We start from the raw sequence: 19,108 nt of genomic DNA on the forward strand, positions 1-19,108 counted from the left end.
TTCAAACCTCAAATTTATAAAAACCTGCGGTGCATGATCAAAAGTTAAGGATTAGCTCGTTTGGTGGAGCTGCTGAGCATTGTGGGTCTCTTCTCCCCTCCGGTGCAACCATGGTAAGGTTACTGTGATGGTCCTTCAGTTTTCTTGCTATATTTCTTTTGTTTTGCTTTATGGTGTATTTATAATATGTAGGCTTGAATTCAAAGTGTTGTTGTATTATGCAGTTGCTGAGGAAAATGGGCGAGTGTACGCAGTGTGCCACATGTTTATGTAGTTTGTTGTCACGCGTGGTGTTTTGGATCATGAGGCCAGCTAGGGGCTGAACGCAGTAGGGGACGTTTCAACTTTTTGATGTTCAGGAATGGGGAGAATCCTAACCATACCCAGCAGTTCAACCCAACTTAACCAAGATTGAGTAAGATTTAGGAAGTTGGCCATTACAAACGTTGGTGAGGCACGAGGAACGTGATAAAAACAATGAAACTAGATGGAACAATTCAAGAAAATGATATAGTTAAAGTTGCAGAAACTATAGAAAAAAATACTGAAAAGAAGGATTATAATACTAAATATGAGAAAGGAACAATTGAAATAGATAAGGGATATGTAAAAAAGAAAAATAATAAAAAACGCCATCTGTTGTAAACGGAACTCCTGGACAGGAGAGTGCGCCAGCAACAACAACAAGGTACCTGAATGCACACACATTTTCCATTTCCTCATCATCCAGCCTCACTGTACATCCAGTGACATCATTTCTCGCGAAGACCATAAAATTTACTTTTTCCTACAGCCTACTTTAGATCCCATTTCTTCCAAGCTCATTCACCAAGCCATGCCGTTCCCCTTCGTCTTCTTAACTCTTCTTAATGATGCAGTATCATCTCCAAACAACAGTACAGGGAGTTTCCAGATGCTGCCTTCGCACATTAAGGATTCTCACACATCCACTGCCCTGCCTTGTATCCTTTTTATAACCCCATCCTTACACAGATTGAACAACCATGGAGGCATGACACATCCTGGTTTCAATCCAACATTGAGATAGAAAAATTCACCCAATTCACCATCCACACGTATTGCAGCCTTAGCCCCTTCGTGCATACCCTTCGTGGCATTCAACAACTTCCCATTCACCCCACATATTCTTAACATTTTCCACTTTCCTTGTTTGTCCACCCTGTCATATGCTTTCTCCAAATCCATTAAGGCTGCATACAACTATATTCCCTTCTCTAGAAACTTTTCCACTAAAGACCTAAGAATGAATGTCTGATCCAAGCAACCTCTTCCATTCCTAAAACCTGTGTGTTCTTCACCAACTAATTCCTCATTTATATCCCTAACTCTTATCAGTAAGTATTCTACCATACAAATACCCCTATAATTACCACACACTTCTTTTTCCCCATTTCCTTTGTACAGGGGAATAATTATACCTCACTTTTAGTCCTCTGGGGCACTATCCAGCCAATCTGCACATCTTTGATATCCATTCTACTACTATCTCTCCCCCATGCTTCAGCATTTCACCACACACTCCATCTGTTCTTCGGGCTTTCCCCATTTTGACTTTCTTCGTTGCGTCCACTTCTTCCAGGCTACTGTTTTTTTTTTCTCTCTCTCTTCTCAACTCCCTCCTTCTCCCAGCCATTCCCCAGCCACTTATCCTGCATCACTTTCATTCTCTGTGTTTAACAGCTCCAGAAAGCATTCTTTCCAACTGCTCACTTTTCCTCCCTTCTCCATTTGCAGTTGTTTTCATTTTTGAAGGCTCCAACATTCTTGCATGCATTGGCCTTGGTCACTTAATGGCGGCTCTGCATGCTGCTTGATCTCTGGCAGCATTCCTATTTAGTCCCTTAACCCTGAGGTCACATTCAGTGACCTCGTCCCAGGTCATTTTTGGTCTGCCTCTCACTACACTACCCCCAACATTAACTCTTCTCACTTTTTGCACCCTGTTATCCCCTATCCTTTCCACATGCCCAAACCATCTCAGTCTGCCTCTCCTCGTCACAACACCAATACACTCCAGTCCCATCCTACCTCTTAACTCTTCCATTGTAAATGAACCCCCCACCCCCAAGCCTTGCACTCAGGGATGCACTGCACATCTACCTAATCAGTGCCATTTCTGTACATCTGAGCTTGCAAATATCCTCTTTCTTTACTACCCAGGTCTCAGTACCATACAGCATTACACTCCTAACACATGCTGCATACAAAGATCCCATAGCACGGAGGGAGAGCCCTCTCAGTGTCAGGAGAGGCAACAGGTCCCTGAACTTCTTCCAACTACTCCTCACTCTTGCCACAGAGCTAGCCCCTTCCCCACCTCCAGTGCTTAACATGTCTCCCAAATAACAAAACTCTTCCACACACTCAAGAGACTCACCAGGAAGTTCATTGAATGTCCTTTCATGTCTGGCAGTCTCCACAAGCTTTCCTCAACACACCACATGCATGAAATCAGCATTGTCTTGCACTCTACCTCTAATACCACTACTTCTCTTATGCACCCACTTTATCACAAACACTGCACAAGATGTAATTACTTCCCACCCCCTTGTGACAAATCACACATTTATAAATTGTTGAGTGAAGATGAAGGGGAGCTGCAAGGCTAGGTGGATGAGTTTGGGAGAGTAAGAAACGGAATCTAAAGGTGAATGTAGGGAAGAGTAAAGTGATGGTCTTTGAGAGAGGTGAAGTCAGTGAATGTACAGCGAGGTTGGATGGTGAGAAATTGGAAAATGTGAGTACGTTTAAGTACTTGGGTAGTGTGATGAGTTAGGATGGAGGTTTGGGGGGTGAAGTGCTTGAAAGGGTACAGCAGGGAAGAAAGGTTGCTGGTTCTTTGAAAGCAATGATAAGAAACAGGGAAGTGAGCATGGAAGTGAAAAAGTTACTACATGACAATATTGTGATACCAACTCTAACGTATGGAAGTGAAGCTTGGATGTTGTTGGAAGGACACAAGTCAAGAGTGAGAGCAGTGGAAATGAGTTATTTAAGAGGAGCCTGTGGAGTCACATAGAGAGACAGGCTGACGAATGAGGATATAAAGAAGTGTTGTAGTGTGGATGTGATAGGAAGCATTATGAGGAACACACTGAGGTGGTTTGGCCATGTGGAGAGGATGGAGGGTGAGAGACTGACGAAGAGAGTGTATGTGAGTGAGGTGGAGGGAGGAAGAGGGAGGGAGAGGCCAAGGATGAGATGGAGGGATGGGGTGGAGAGGTATATGAGAGAGGGGTGTGTGATTTGGGAGCAGGGCAGTGAAAGGGCCGGGGACAGGGCAACATGGAGGCGATTTGTTTGTGGCCACCCCAAATGGGATTGAGACATCTGGCAATAGATAGATAGACTCTCCAGCTAATTTTTTTATCACCCTGTCTTACCCCTTTTACTTCTTTCCAGAATGTTTTCTTACATTCCTCCACTTTACAATCAAATTTATTCCAAATTCTTCATCCACTTTCTTACTCTCGCTTACTAATCTTTTCACCTCTCTCCTCATCTTTATGTATAACTCTCTTCCGTCTCTCAGCTGCCTCCATGCCTCTGCTTCCCATCCACTCACTATATGCTTTCTTCTTGTGTGCCACAGCTTGTCACACCTTTTCATTCCACCATGTTTTTCCCTGTACCCCCTTTTGTCTTCTCTTCACCCAACACACCACCTCGCATGCTGCACAAATTTCTTCTTGGAATATCTTACACACCCCTTCCACCTCCCCCATCTGCTTGAAATTATATTTATTCAGTCAGCCCACTTCTCTCTTATATTCTACCTTTTTCCATCCTCTTGAAACTTTTCTACCCTCCTTGTGTGAACTACAACTTTTATGTCCTTCCCTCCTATTTCTCCATTGCATTTGAACCTTGACTTTTACCACCACCTCCTGGTGGTCAGAAAGTCTACTTCCCAACTTCTGTATGCTCTTGCATCCATTACACACCATACACACCTTCTCATTCTGTCATCCACACGCACATAATCAATCATTGCCTTCCGTTTGTTCAGTTCACCAGCCACTATTCTCATCACTCACCACCTATACATGTGGATCATTTTGTGTCTAAAGAGGGTATTGGCTATCACCAACCCCCTCCCTGCACAGATGTCCACTAAAGCACTGCCATTATCATCCACTTCCACATTTGCCCAGAACTCTACTTTCACCCTACTTGCATGATCATGCTTTGGCACATACACACACAATCGTCCACATTTGTAGCCCCACTTTCAGTCCTACCCAAACAATCCTTGAGCCAACTGATCAGTACTTCTATACATTATTCTCCTTCCATCTCTTGCACAGAACACTACATGTTCCTTCTTTTGCCCTCTCGTTCTCACCTACTCCCACTCATATTCCCCATCCATACTCCGACTCTCGTACACTCACCTCTCCGTTTAGTCTCAGTTATTCCATATTCGTCCACTATTGCACTCCCAAGCACCTGGACACTCTCTCATTCTTTCACCTCATCATTCGCACCCCTTACATTCCATGTCACAGTCCTTACCATGTCCTTTGTTTGGTCCTTAGTCGTCACGTATTGGTCCTTCCTGGTCCAAGGCTTCGTGTTTGTAATTTTAGTTGTTTTCCAGGGAGGGGCATTAACCCTCTGCCAACCCACTTGTTACGTAAGAAACATGTTGGTTAAGGTTACCAGCCAGCGTTGTAAAATATTTCCAGGTTTCCTGGTTTACAGCAATTCCATTGCAGCAGTTTTTGGATCTTTTGTGTTTGGTGCACATTCTCCCACATTTATGAAAATTTCATCACTAATACAGGTTTTTAACCTGATTCCAAATTTTATTATATTTTTGGGGAGAAATTGTTTTTTAAAAAGTTTGGTTGGAATATTTAGGTATAACATCTATTTCACAATACTGTACCAAAATTTCATTGTTCGTTTGTTCAGTGCTTAAATTTAGAAATGCACTGCAAAATCTTTTTGAATAGATCTGTATTTTCGTATCTTATACGCCATACAACTTCAAACAAATATGAATCCAACATATTAAAAAACAATTTCTCCCTGAAATTAAATTATGATTTGGAATCAGCTTATAAACTGTATTAGTGACGAAATATGCATAATAATGGGAGAACATACACCAAACACAAAAGATCCCAATTTTTTGTACCATTTCTCTTATTGGCTGTGAATGGAGGGATCTGTATTAAATGCCTTGACACTGGCAGTTCTTTTTCAAGCTTCATTGAGATTCTTTGCAGTTTGGGGTAATTTTTTCCCCCCCCCAATTGTATTTCTAGAACCCCCCCCTTAAATTATGGATGAAACTTAAATAGCTACCAGTACTTGTATCTGGTATTGGAGTAAAACTGCAGGATTGTGGAAGTGTAGAGGACTGAAGATTGTGGGAAAATAAGCATGAAAGAGACCAGGCAAGATGTATCACCAGTTTATGAAATAAAAGAAACACCTGAGTTAGAAAATTCAGGCCAGCTTTAGACAAACATAGATTAGAAGAACTATCATTTCTAACTACAGGAGTACAGTACTCCTCTCCAACCTGAGCAGTCCATGAAATGTATACTGTAGATTAAAAAATACACTAGAGAACATAAGAAGAGAGGATAACTGCAGTAGGCCGGTTGGCCCATGCTAGGCAGCTCCTAGAAGAGTAACTGAACTACTAGAATGAGATAAGGACGACAAAGAAGGCCACGCTTACTCTCGTAGATCAGAAACACCTTATTATCTTTGTCTTGCTCTAGTAGTTAAGCCACATTATAAAGAGTTTTATAGTGACTGATTTTAACCCTATTGCTGAAGGGGGGGGTCTCTAAGCTGAATAAAATTATGCCAGTATCAAGAATTTAGTTGCCATCATGCTGAATGGATTGAACCAAATTTGTAATATTTTGTTATCAACAGTCTTGGTTAGATTGGTTCAAGTGTGCATTTTTGTTTGGATATTGGGTATTAGAGGCCAGGCAGTGATGTGAAGGTGTGGGGCACCATCTTTTCCATGTAAGAAGATTGTTGGGCCTCAGGGAACAGGTTATCTGGCCCCTACTCTGGGTTGGATACCAAAACCTGGTGGGGGGAGGGGGATTGCTGTTTACTTTCGTTTGTTCATGTTTTATTAGATTGGTTGGTGTTTTTCATTAGTGTTACGGTATAATTTTTGTCAAATACCTGGCTTTTTTGTTCATGTTTTATTAGATTGGTTGGTGTTTTTCATTAGTGTTACGGTATAATTTTTGTCAAATACCAGGCTTTTTTGTGTGCAGTACTGTACAGTATATAGCAAATGTTGTAATGGTGAGCATACACCTACCTTTATTCAAGCTGCATCAAGCATCTTTATTTTCCTTCATCAAGGTCTTGCCCAACTCTGTTCAGAAGTGGAGATTTTATTTATAATTATGGTCATATTCATTTTACAGACGAAGGGTACATCGTCGTTTGGTAAACGGCACAACAAAACGCACACCTTGTGCCGAAGGTGTGGGCGGTCATCCTATCATATCCAAAAGAAGAAGTGTGCCCAGTGTGGCTACCCTAGCAAGAAGACTAGGCGCTGTAAGTACTTTATTGTATTTAGTGCCAGTTTAACTTATTTTCAATGAGAGAACTTCCTAAATTGAATGCAGTTATACTTGTTGGGCAGTGGAAAGAAAATTACACGTACTAGCACTGTGTCTGTTAGGGTTGGTGTTGTATGCATTGTTTTGAAGTCTTGTATTATTGTAAACCATTGAGTGAAATTGGAGCCAGTTTGGTCCTGATGTAGTACAGCCTTGTTTTAGCTAATACGGTATTGGGGCTTGTATTAACCATTATTTTCCCCAACATTATTCCATATGGAGGGGATATAGGAATTGCTCCTGTTCATCCATCTGTCCCTCTTTCGGCCTGGGCCTGTATCTCGGAAACTACTGGGTGGATTGGCTTCATATCATTTAGAAAAATAGAGTATGTGTCGTAGTTGATGCCCATATATGTTAAATTGTCATATTGTCTGTGCTTTGTGAGCTATGGCCATACAGTAGAACCTCGATATAACAGACATTAATATACCGGAATTCGTTTTTATGGGACTTGAGGAGTCTACAGGACAAAATTCTTATATATCGGGAAAAGTCAGATAAAGCCAGAAGTGGTCCAGACTGCCTGACCTCAGTCTAGCTTGGGCAGGGGGATGGTGGAGGATGTGGATTTTTGGGTAGGTTGTTGTGACTTTGATGATAGGCTTTGGATGGCCATTAGGTGGTTGTCGTGACCTTGATGATGGGCGTTGGGAGGTTGTTGTGACCTTGATGATGGGCATTGGGTGATTGTTGTGGCCTTGTTGATGGGCATTGGGTGGTTGTTGTGACCTTGATGATGGGCATTGGAATGGGTCAGGATCTTGAGGGTGTAGATTGCTGGATATGAGTTGGATAATAAGTAATGAAGCACCAGTGCTGATGAAAGAAGGAAGTTGATGCAATCCGGACTAATGTCTGATATACTGAAAAAATCCAGGCTAACAGGGGGAAGTCTGGATGTCGCGTCAATCAGAATTTCGCTTTTTTCAAAATGACTTGGACCCCAATTAGTCAGTTATGATGAGGGTTTGTTGTATAAGGAATATTATGTCCATCTGCCCATCTTTTTGTCCAAGCCTGTATCTCAGTAACTACCTGACGGATTGGTTACATATCACACAGGAAGATAGAGTATGTGCCATAGTTAAAGCATGTATATGTAAAATTGCCATGTTATCTGCACTTCACAAGCAATGACCATATATTGTAATGAAAAATCTGTTGATAAGTTCGTTGTGTCTGCTGGAGATTTTAATCCAACCTGCACAAGGAATCTGAAGACGAAACTTGTTGGACTGTTTCGTAAGAGTAGTATCTCTATCTATCTATCTACTGCCAGACGCCTCAATCCTGTTTGGGGTGGCCACAAACAAATCGCCTCCACGTCGCCCTGTCCCCCGCCATTTCACTGCCCTGCTCCCAATTGACACCCCCCTCTCTCATATATTATTATTATGTGGTAGGTGGGGGCACTCACCATCCACTCACTCGATGTAGTGCTTCCCTCGGGTGTCTGCCCTTTCCTCTCCTCCATCCTTCATTCCTTCCATCCTCTCCTGTCTTTCTTTCCTTCATTCTTTCCTCGTCCTCTTCCTATGGGTGACTTTACACTCCCTCTTGTGTCTTTCCATCATTCTTTCCTCTTCTTTCTGCCTGTGGGTTGCCTCTACAATGAGTGACAAGCCAAATGGTTTCCTGTACACCAGGAAACCATTTACTATGCTGAGTGGTACCCATGTAACCAAATATTGGCGCCTGGTGGTTTAGAGGATAATTACGGTGCTTCAGTCAGATTGCGCTGGTGAAGATTTATATCCAAGTTTTTTTTTTTGAGGAAGGAAAAACAAAGGAAAAAAAAAAAGTCCATGTGCCTAAAGGCATCCTCCATTCATAAAACATTTATAATAACTGGATTTAAATGGAAGTGGATTCCAGAGAGTAGTAGTTCTGGGGATAAATGAATTTTGATAAGCAGAGGTTCTGCATTGCGGGGGAGAGAGTGTGAGTTCATGGGCGCTCCCAGCTGCCCAAGTATTTCGTGAGAAAATGTGAAGGGGAGGCACAATTGAAGCCAGTTCGTCAGAGCGCTTATGGTGAAAGTATTGATAAAATAATGCTAAAGAAGCAACATCTCTACATACTGATAATTGAGGAAGGTCCTGCGTAATGGCAGGATTATTGATTAATCTAACGGCTTTATTTTGAATTTTGTTCAGCAGCCTCAATGCACCTGCTCCACATTCACTCCACGGTGGTGAACAGTATTTGATCTGAGAACGCGGTGAACAGTATTCAATCTGAGAACGCACATGACTTTTGTATATTGTGACCATCTGCTCGTCAGTGAAGAACTCATGAACTCTGTACATAAGTCCCAATTTTTTGGAAGCATTTTTAGTAAGGGATAAAACATAAGCTGTCCAGCTTAGGTTGGGGTTTAGAGTAACACCTAGGATATCAGTTGTAGTGGATATGGGAATATTGACATCATGTAAAATTATGTGAGAATCTGAGGGATTTTTTCTGTTGGAGAAATTAATTTATTTAGTTTTCTGAGCATTAAATGAGACCAGATTTGTTTGTCCCCATTGATTAATTTTTGAAAGGTCCTGGTTCAGAGAAATTGCTGTTTATTTGGGAATTTATAATATCAAGTTGTGTAAAGGAGGTACTAACTGTGAAAGAACTATGAAGGGTCGAGTCATCAGCATAAGAGTGTATTGGGTTGTGAGTGACAGATAGGAGGTCACATATATGAATGAGAAAGAGGGTTGGCGCCAAAACTGATCCCTGAGGTACGCCAGCATTTATGGAATGAAACTGAGAATAAATTCCATCTACCATGACCTGTATTTTTCTATTATGAAGGTAAGAAGAAATTAAAGGAACCAGTGATGCAAGGCCATAGTGTGACATCTTAGACAATAAGGCCTGGTGCCATACTCTGTCAAAAGCTTTTGATATATCATGTGCTATTGTGTGTGTTTCACTGTGTTGGTCTGTCGTTTTGTTAATCTGATGGGTAAGAAGGCAAAGAATGTCTACAGTTGAATGTTCTTGTCTAAGTCCATACTGCCGATCATTGATTAATTTATTGATTTCTTGATGCTTGATTATTTGTTTGTTAATTAGTGTCTCAAAAACTTTACCGAGAATGGAAGTTATTGGAATTGGTCTCTAGTTTGATGGATCAGAAGTTGCCCACTTTTTAGGAACAGGATGGATATTTGCTTCTTTCCAAGGGGCTGGAAAACTTGAGGTATGGATACCTAAACAGAAAAATTTTGCCATTACAGGAGTCAACACTGAGGAGCAGTTTTTAAGTACTATTGAAGGAATTTCATCTGGACCAGTAGCATTGTCTGCTGAGAGATTCTGTGATACAGCTTGTACGTATATGGTGTGAATCATGAAAGGAGGTATTTGAGGGGAATCAAAATCAAGTACAGGAATATCGTGATTTTCTGTATTTAGGGTTGAGTTTGTTGAAAAATGTCAGCAAGAAGTTTTGCTTTTCCACATGGGTCACTTACTTGATTTCCATTGGGGGACTGTAAAGGTGGAATGGAAGAGGTGGTAGTGAAGTTAGTTTTGAATGAATTAAGAGTTGACCAGAATATTTTATCATTTGGGTTGTTTAGTAGTTTGTTTGCCTGTTTATGTAGAAAGTTTGATTTAGAAAGATTGATAATAGTTGGGGTTTATTGCTCACATAATGCCACTCAGGGTTGAGTGAGGCTGGTCACTCTCATCTTAAATGTCAGGACCAACTTGCCTAGCCTCGGGCTTCTATACTCCTCATGGGGCAATGTAGGATTGGATGATGATGATGATGATGATGATGATTATCCCCACCATTAATGTACAAGTCCTAGATTGTGCCTCATATATGAAACTGCCATACTTCTTAGTGCATATCTATATATTCTTTACCACATGGTGGGGATACATCTTTGGTAAAGGAGTGTTATTATTTATTGTTATTATTTTTATTACGGAAATGGAAAATGTGAGTGCATTTAAGTATTTGGGTAGTGTCGATGAGTAAGGATGGAAATTTGGAGGGTGAAGTGCTTGAAACAGTACATCAAGGAAGAAAGGTTGCTGGTTCCCTGAAAGCAGTGATAAGAAACAGGGAAGTGAGCATTGAAGTGAAAAAGTTACTACATGTCAGCATTGTAATACCAACTCTAACATATGGAAGTGAAGCTTGGACCTCGTTGGAGGGACAGAAGTCCCTGCGTCTTTGCGTAGGGCCATGCGTAAGTTTATGTGGGGGAGTAGTGAAAAAATGAAAAATTTGTTTTTGTTTATTTTAAACTCGAAGGTAAACATCCAGGGCATCATCTGGTGAAAAGAATAAAATCTCTCTCTCTCTCTCCGTCTTTGCGTAGCGCCATGCATAAGTTTGCATAGGGGTTGAGTAGTTAATGGTGATGCATGGGCAGCAGAGCCTGAGCTGTGGCTCACAACGCGACGCTACCCAGCCTGAGCTGTGGCTTGCAGTCCATGGGTTAAGCCGGTGTAGGTTTATATCCAAGGGATGGCTGGGGTTTATTGCTCACGTTATGCCACTCGTAAGAGTGAAGGTGGTCACTCTCATCTTAAATGTCAGGACCAACTTGCCTAGCTCTGGGCTTCTACGCTCCTCATGGGGCAATGTGGGATTAGATGATGATGATGGTTTATTTGTCAGGTAGAAATATTTAATATGAGGTCTATATGAACATAACCTTGTCATGAAGAACTGTGAAGTTATACTTTTACTGCATAATATTATGTTTTGCTGTTTTGTTCCAGACAATTGGTCGGTAAAGGCCATCCGTAGGAAGACCACTGGTACGGGCCGGATGCGCCACCTCAAGGTTGTTTATAGACGGTTCAGGTAAGTCTATAGCCTCTGAAACCCAATAGAATTTTAATTTATCAGATGGTTTGCTGTTTTTGAAACCAAAGTACAGTAATCCCGCATTTTTTGCGGATTTTTTGTCTACGGTTTTGCCCTCTCGCGGATTTTCTTAGCATTAATAAGTTCAACAAAAATATCCTTGAATATACAGAAAACAAAAAATTTGAAATTCCCGCAGCTTCCAATTGTAGCGCGGTAAACTCACGCCACCCTCTGTCCCTTTCCCGTGGCCCCTCTGCCAGTGTTACCATATCTAGCATAATTTTATTCTTTTAGCATAATTTTGATCAAATTTTCGAGTCTGGAATATTTTTTAGCATATTAGAAGTTTTAGAATCATTCTAGCATAATTTAGAATGGAATGGAATATTTTTGGAATAATTTTATAAAAGCTACAAATCAGAGAGAGAGAGAGAGAGAGACGAAAAAGGTAAGATGTTTGAATAGTTGGTTACTTTCAGTTTGGGCTTGGTTGGGTTGGATTAGGTTAGGTTAGGTTGGATTAGGTTAGGTTAGGTTAGGTTTTAGGTTAGGTTCAGTTTGGTTCGGTTAGGTTAGGATAAGTTTGAGCTTTGTACTTTACCCATGAAACCTAGGTTTTTCCGATGGATTTTGGTATGATTCATTCGATTTTCAGCTTCATTTCAGTCGGAAATGACCATTTTCTGTGTTTCCCCCCCTCCCTATAACCCCCGATTCCCCAAAGATCCCCCATTATTTCAGGGGGATGGGGGGGGGGTCATATCTCAAAATCTGGTTATTTCCGACGGAAATGATGCTCAAAATCGAATGAATCACATCAAAATCCATCAGAAAAACGTAAGTTTCGTGGGAAAAAGCAGTATGGGCAGATACCGATATTTATCCTCTTACTGTATGTAGGTTCATTTTAATATTTTCATAGTAAACAATACATAATTAATATGTTGCACGAATATGTATAGAATTTTATCATTTAGCTTCAAGTTAGCATAATTCATTTTTTACTTGGAACAAATTTGCTCAATCTAGCATAATTTTTTCATTGCCCTAGCATAATTTTGTTGTTTGGATATGGCAACACTGCTCTCTGTCCCACATTCCTCAGTCCACGTCTGACTGTCTTAAGTGGCTGGTGTGCTTGTAACCACACTATGATATGAGCCTCTTGCCTCCCACTTGCTTTCCACATGGCCCCAGGACGTAAGCCAGCCTCACCAAAGGCTAATAATACAATTAGTAAGAACTCCAAAGTGACAAAACGATCAAGAAAAGTTATGACCTTAGCAGAGAAAATTGTGTTACTGGACAAGCTAAGAAACGACCGTGCGAGTGTTTGCTATCACCAGTTAATGCATCTTTTTATTTTGTACTGTTTTGTGAATAAATGTGTAGATAATTGTGTATTACAGTACGGTGTTTACGTTTTTCCTTCATAATGGAGTATGTGCTTTCAATCTTGTAAGAAGGTATTTCGGGATGAGTATGGAGGTTTCGGGACAATTCGCAGTCACAACAAACACAAAACAATTCGCCTTCATTAATGAAGATAGCTATGGGTGACGCTAGAATATAATTCAAAGGCGACTGCAGCGAGGAAGAAACAAGTTAATTATTGACTAAAGGTGCAACTAATAAGTAATATCCAGAACCTACGCTACTGAACATAGACTTTGCTGGATCCCCCTGAAATATAGTTATTAAAGTATTGATTAATTAATAATAAGTATATTGATGAAAGTATTGATTAGTATATTTATAGAATGGCGGGGAATCGTCCAGGGTGCGAATTGTTCTGAAGGGGAATCGTCCATGTTTTGACGGGGAATTGTCTGACGGTGAATTGTCTCGCAATCAGTATGGACCTGGACTGTGTGATGGGCAGCATGGTGGATACAAGTGTAAGATTCAATTGTTAATAGAGTATTCACGGAATTGAATTTTCGCGGGGGTTACAAGAACGTAACTACCGCGAAATATGCGGGATTACTGTACTGTACTGTCGTTACTTCTTACATTGCTGCTATTATCATGCTTCATCTCTGCTCATTGTGTGGGGAAGGGGTTTTATATTTGTCACAGCTATTTTATCATCCCTTCCCACTCACCCGTATTCCCATTAGGTGAGAGCTTCAACAAGGCTCCTCAGGGGCATGAACTGAGGGTAAAGGAAGTCCGTGGCACAGTTCCCTTACCTTCCCCTCAGTACCGTAGTGTGTAAGAAGCTGTGTGCAGCACACTTGTTTGATGATGGGGTTGTGTCTTACTGATGTCTGTACAGTGAGAGGAAGGGTTTCAACGCCCATTTTATTCTCTTACATTATGCAAGGTTTACATCTCTTGTAATCATATAGTTTGTCTTCTGTCTCTGTGGGAGGTGGGAGTGCTCACCATCCACTCACTTGATGTAGTGCTGCTCTAAGGTGTCTGCCCTTTCCTCTCTTCCTTCCTACTTTCCTTCCTTCCTCTTCTGTCATTATTTCCTTCATTCTTTCCTTTTCGGCCTGTGGGTGACTACACTGAGTGACAAGCCAAATGGTTTCTTGTACACCAGGAAACTATTTACTATGCTAGGTGGTAACCACATAACCATATTATGGCACCTGGTGGTTTAGCAGGAAATTAAGGTGCTCCAGTCAGATTGAGCTTGTACAGGTTTATATCCAAGGAGTGGTTGGAATGTATTGCTCATGTAATGCCACTCACAGATGAGTGAGGCTAGTCACTCTCATCTTAAATGCCAAGACCAACTTGCCTGGCCCACGGCTTCTACGATCCTTGTGGGGCATCGTAGGAGTGGATGGTGATGATGATGTCTTCTGTCTATTTTTTATGGCTTGTAGCTTGTGAATAATTTCTGTCTGTATGCAGTGATGCCTTTGCTTTAAGGCCTTTCTACATGATCAGTGGGAAAATCTGGTGTTGGAGTACGATTATGGAAAATGTGTGGAAAATGATCATGTACATTTGATGAACTGAAGCACCATCCCAATTTCTGCTTGGAAATTGATGAGTAGTGTGCTTGGATATCACAAGTGCCTGTTGATCATATGGAAAAACCTTTATATACATACGGTGAATAGTGTCTTGGAAGAGGCATTGACTGTCTGAGAATTGAGGAGGAAACGGGGACAGTGTTGTACACATACAGGTGAAAAATGGATGCTGAGTGAGAGAGAAATGTAAAGTGATGTGCAGTTTAGATAGTATAAAGTGCAGTCAGGGTAGGACTAGCAGATGAACAGTAGTGTCAGATGTATGACAGTGTTGGTGAGGAGGAAAGACCAGAGGGCATTCAGGTGGTGGTTGAAAAGAAACACTGAAGTGGAAAGTACAGGATCACTAAATGTACTGTATGATGGAAGATAGCAAAGAGTCTTTGAAGGGGGCAGCTTTTGGTGTTGCAAGACTTTCAATTGCCTGAAGGAAATGAGTTGACAAGTGAGAGTGGATGAATTACCGTACTATTTGGGAGAAAAATAGGTGGGAGCAGAAGAGATTAGAATGGACAGTGTCGCCTAGGGAATACTATTGTGGTGGTCCATCTCTTTAGAAAGTTCCTAGGAGGGACCAGAGCATCAGCAACATAGGTATTTTATATTATTAAAATAATATGGTATTAATTATACTGATAGTGTATTATGAAAGAGTACAGTCAAGTCGCCTATTGTGCGGACTTCTTTGGCACAGTTTTCTATGACACGGCAAGGTTCCAGAACCAACAAAAAAATGAACCATGCATATAAAATAGCTATGGTGCGGGGCTGCAGCAAGGTTTGAAACACGCTTCTTGCCTCAGAACCTCCAACCCTATCCCTTCCACTTTAGCACTATCGTTGTCAGTTAGGTACTTTGAGTTTTTTATGCCTTTAAAGCCCTTTTTTATTTATTGTTTAGAGAAAACGGTCCAGCCATCCAACTGATGCCCTGAACGGTTTTTCCACTTTTAACTTTCGAGATGCAGCCTTGTAAAAGAGCTGGGCTTGGTTCCAAATAAATCTTCCATTGAGTGGAACACCTTCCTTTTCTTTCCGCATTATGAAGGTGGCAAGATAGCGCTCCATTAATATCATAGCACGATTTCCCACCCGCGAATGGCCGTCTAGGTCAGAGGCACCATACGTCTTCACTACAGCCTTTATGGCTTCACGGTTCTTCCACACAGTTCTCACTGTAGATTCAGCCAGTCCCAGGGTTCTCCCGATAGCCGTGTTTCCTTGACCCTCCTCCTTCATCTTAATTATCTTTAACTTGGTGGCGTTCATCAGAAGTTTCTTTACTCTTGGGGTTGGAGCCATGGTGCAGCAAATTACAGGCAGCACAAAAAACACCACACGTTGTACACGACTGGTTAGCTGCAGAGAGCGGATCCTCACAGTGCACGAGCCGGGACTGTTATGGCGCGCCCGCTCCCTTGTACCCCAAGCTGCGCTGTAGAATGCCCGGGAATTTCTGCGCGTCAACATGACAACACGTGACGCGCTCTGTGGGGGGTGGTCGCGCACTAGTAGAAAATGGCATTTTTGAGCCACTCCTTGCCTCTACCTCGCGTTCTGTGCGGTAAACTCGCGCATTAAAGGGTTTTTGGTCACTCGTGCACAAGGCGAATCACGCACTGCAGTGATGCGGACTGTGCGAGCCCACTGTGCACCAACATGGGTGATGAGACATTCATATGAATATTTCTCTCGGCATTAGTTTCCAACGAATTTCATCAAAGTGGGACATCAGTGGGTTGACGTGAAGCAGTCAACAACTGTGCTTTCTCCCAAGGTTACAAGAAACATGGCTGATTTGTGTCATGCTTTGCCAATTAAGGCTTTCAGTTTTTCTCTGCAGGAAAATACTACAAAAAATCTGAAATCGCTGTTAGAAAGCTCATGATATTCGTGCATCCGGACTTATTCCTGGATCATTTTGGCTTTGAGCAATGTTTTGAGTTAGAGTACAAGGTTAACAATTTGTTATGTTTACATCATTTTGGTGGTGGTAGATGATGGCAGCCATCATCCACATGTGTAATGTAATAATGCCTACTTCTTCCTTCTTCATTATCATTCTTTTTTCTCTGTTGACTCTCCTCTTTCCTTATTTCTCTTATTCTTCCCACTATTGCCTTCACCCTAACCTCCCCCCTCCAACCTCCTCCCGCCTTTTTTCCTTGACCCTCTTTCCGTGCTTCTCCCATCCGTTTTGTCACTTTTTATTACTCTCCTTTCCACATCATGTAGCTGTACACTGAACAACAAGTACTATGCTTCACTGCAGCCCAGGAAACCATTTATAGTGCTGGGGGGTAACTATATAACCAGAGTTTGGGGTGATGTGGATTCCAGTTTGGTGCCCCTGTTAATCGGGTGGAGATGTGCAAATCCGGCATCTATCCAGAAGCCAACAGTCCACACTTTCCCCTGGACCACACTGTGCCAAAGTGTTGTCTGCTGCTAGGGTGCATCAGTTCACCGCACAGGGTCCCCCTGCAAGGGGCAGTTGCTTTCTGTGGTTGATGGGTCTGCTCAGCCAGATAGACTGGCGTAACTCAGCAAAATCATTTATGTTTGTGAGCAAAGAATTTAGATACAAGGTTGAGACTTTTAATAGAGTGCAGTATGTAGTCAGAGCCATCTTTTTGCATTGTTTTTGAACATATAATAGTGCAGAATGAACATTTAGGAAATCAGTGATGTAAGGTTTATCGAATGCTATACTATGTAAAAATATTGGAGATTACTGTCCAAAAATCAAATTATTCAGCTTGTGGTGTAAACCTGTATGTTAGCTTCCTGCTACAATACAGTGTTCCCTTTCCCTTTTTATAATCTGGGCGTTTGTTATTGCACTGCTTGCCATTGGCTTTCTTGTATACAATATTGTTGATTAAGTCATTTGGTACTTGAAATTATAAATTATTATGTTCTTGATCATAAGGTTAAATATTATCTAGCCATGGCATCACAATTTTTTTTTTTTTTTTTATTTTTTTATGGCAGATCCATTATTTGTAAATGTTAAGATATTATATAAGCATATTCAAGTACCAGTTTTGATATTTTTTCATCTAATTTTCAGAAATGGCTTCCGTGAAGGAACTAAGGCTAAACCCAAGAAGTCTTCTTCTCCACAGTAACTGTTTACTACAATAAAGTGAAAGAAGTATGATAACTGTTTGCTTTGTTTCCTAGACAGGTTTCCTGTTTCATTAAGTAAAGGTTATGTGTTCTGGCTGAGTACAGTACAGGTAGTTATTCTGCATATGCATATCTTCAGTAGTAAACATCATTTCATTGGTATTTGGTAAACTGGATACCGTACTTTTTATTTTCAAGGTAACAGGTTTTGTGTGGAAGTTGCAAGAGGTCCCAGGCCAGGGCTAGTAGTGGCTGTTCTTAGGGTGAGGGACGTTGATCTGACATTTTGCTCGTATTGTATTTCTTGTATGATTATTTTCATATGGTGTTCTGTTGACAGTTTTGCTTTAATTCTTCCCTGCTTCTGTTCTGGATCAAAAATACTCCAGTAATATTAAGAGATTATTTAAAGTTCTGACACATTCTTAACTGAAAGTGAATGTGTAGTTAACCCTACAGTACAATGGCATCTTCTGTATTTTAATCCAGGTACATTCTAACAGTGTTAAAAATATTCAGCTCAAAGAACTTCTGTACTGAAGGAGTGTTTCTTATCCCCCTCACTATGAAGTGACCTCTCTTAGACAAATAAAAATGTCTAATGATATCACGATTTAAATACATCATATAAGGATAACTGTAATACCTTGGAGGACACTCATATATGCAATGACTCCAGTGTTGACTGAAGTGTAGGTGTTTATTGATGTTTCATGCAATGAATGTACGGTATTTTACAGATTTCACTGAATTTGGTTTTCAGAGATTACAAATACAGTAAGCTCGCACAGTGCGCGAGAGATTGGGCGGTCCACGACCTCGCGTACTGGGAATACATAATCTTAAGGGAATAATTACATATGGGCAGTACCCCCTCATACCTGGCCCTTAGAGACATAATAAAGGTCATATTTTTCAGACATTGTACTAAAGCTATAGCTACAATAACAAAAATATGAGTAGTCACCTTAACAACGGTAGACAACAGGCCTGATGACCATAAATAACAGGGGTTCCGAGGCACGGCAACACTTACAGCGCTGCACTCCTTACCGCACAAACACTTCCCTCCACAGACTCCTCTTCAGCACCTTCCCCAGGAGCATCAAAGTCACTCATTTCGGCCATAAGCCCTTCAAAGTCCAATGCTGACACTTCTGACGTTTCATCCTCTTCATCCTCAACAGTAGAATGCCCGGGAATTTCTGCGCATCAACATGACGACACGTGACATGCTGTGTGAGGGGTGGTCGCGCAGTAATAGAAAATGGCATTTTTGAGCCACTCCTTGCCTCTGCCTCGCGTTCTGTGCGGTAAACTCGCTCATTCAAGGGTTTTTGGTTATGATTTTTGGTCACCCGCGCACAATGCGAATCGCGCACTGTGTGAACCTACTGTATCTAAATGTTCAGTACCAATTTCTTTTGTAAGATATGCATTGTAGCTATTTTTGTATATTTCAGTAACTGTTGCTTGCAGTGAAACTTCTTGATTTAATGTGTGAGTAAGTGAGA

At 41.3% G+C, this 19,108-nt stretch overlaps 1 protein-coding gene across 1 annotated transcript; it reads left to right on the top strand.

Annotated features, from left to right (window-relative positions):
- The first annotated feature begins 34 nt into the window (after positions 1-34).
- RpL37a (ribosomal protein L37a) lies at positions 35-17,628 on the top strand. The gene is made up of 4 exons (XM_080282604.1): positions 35-113; positions 6,435-6,570; positions 11,379-11,463; positions 17,536-17,628. Exons 1-4 carry the CDS (start codon positions 111-113, stop codon positions 17,591-17,593), a joined length of 282 nt encoding a protein of 93 aa, XP_080138730.1. The 5' UTR covers positions 35-110; the 3' UTR covers positions 17,594-17,628.
- Positions 17,629-19,108: the final 1,480 nt, after the last annotated feature.

Source organism: Coenobita brevimanus, chromosome 94, assembly GCF_032717465.1.
Source record: "Coenobita brevimanus isolate Jiangsu-jjx chromosome 94, ASM3271746v2, whole genome shotgun sequence".
NCBI classification, from domain to species: domain Eukaryota; kingdom Metazoa; phylum Arthropoda; class Malacostraca; order Decapoda; family Coenobitidae; genus Coenobita; species Coenobita brevimanus.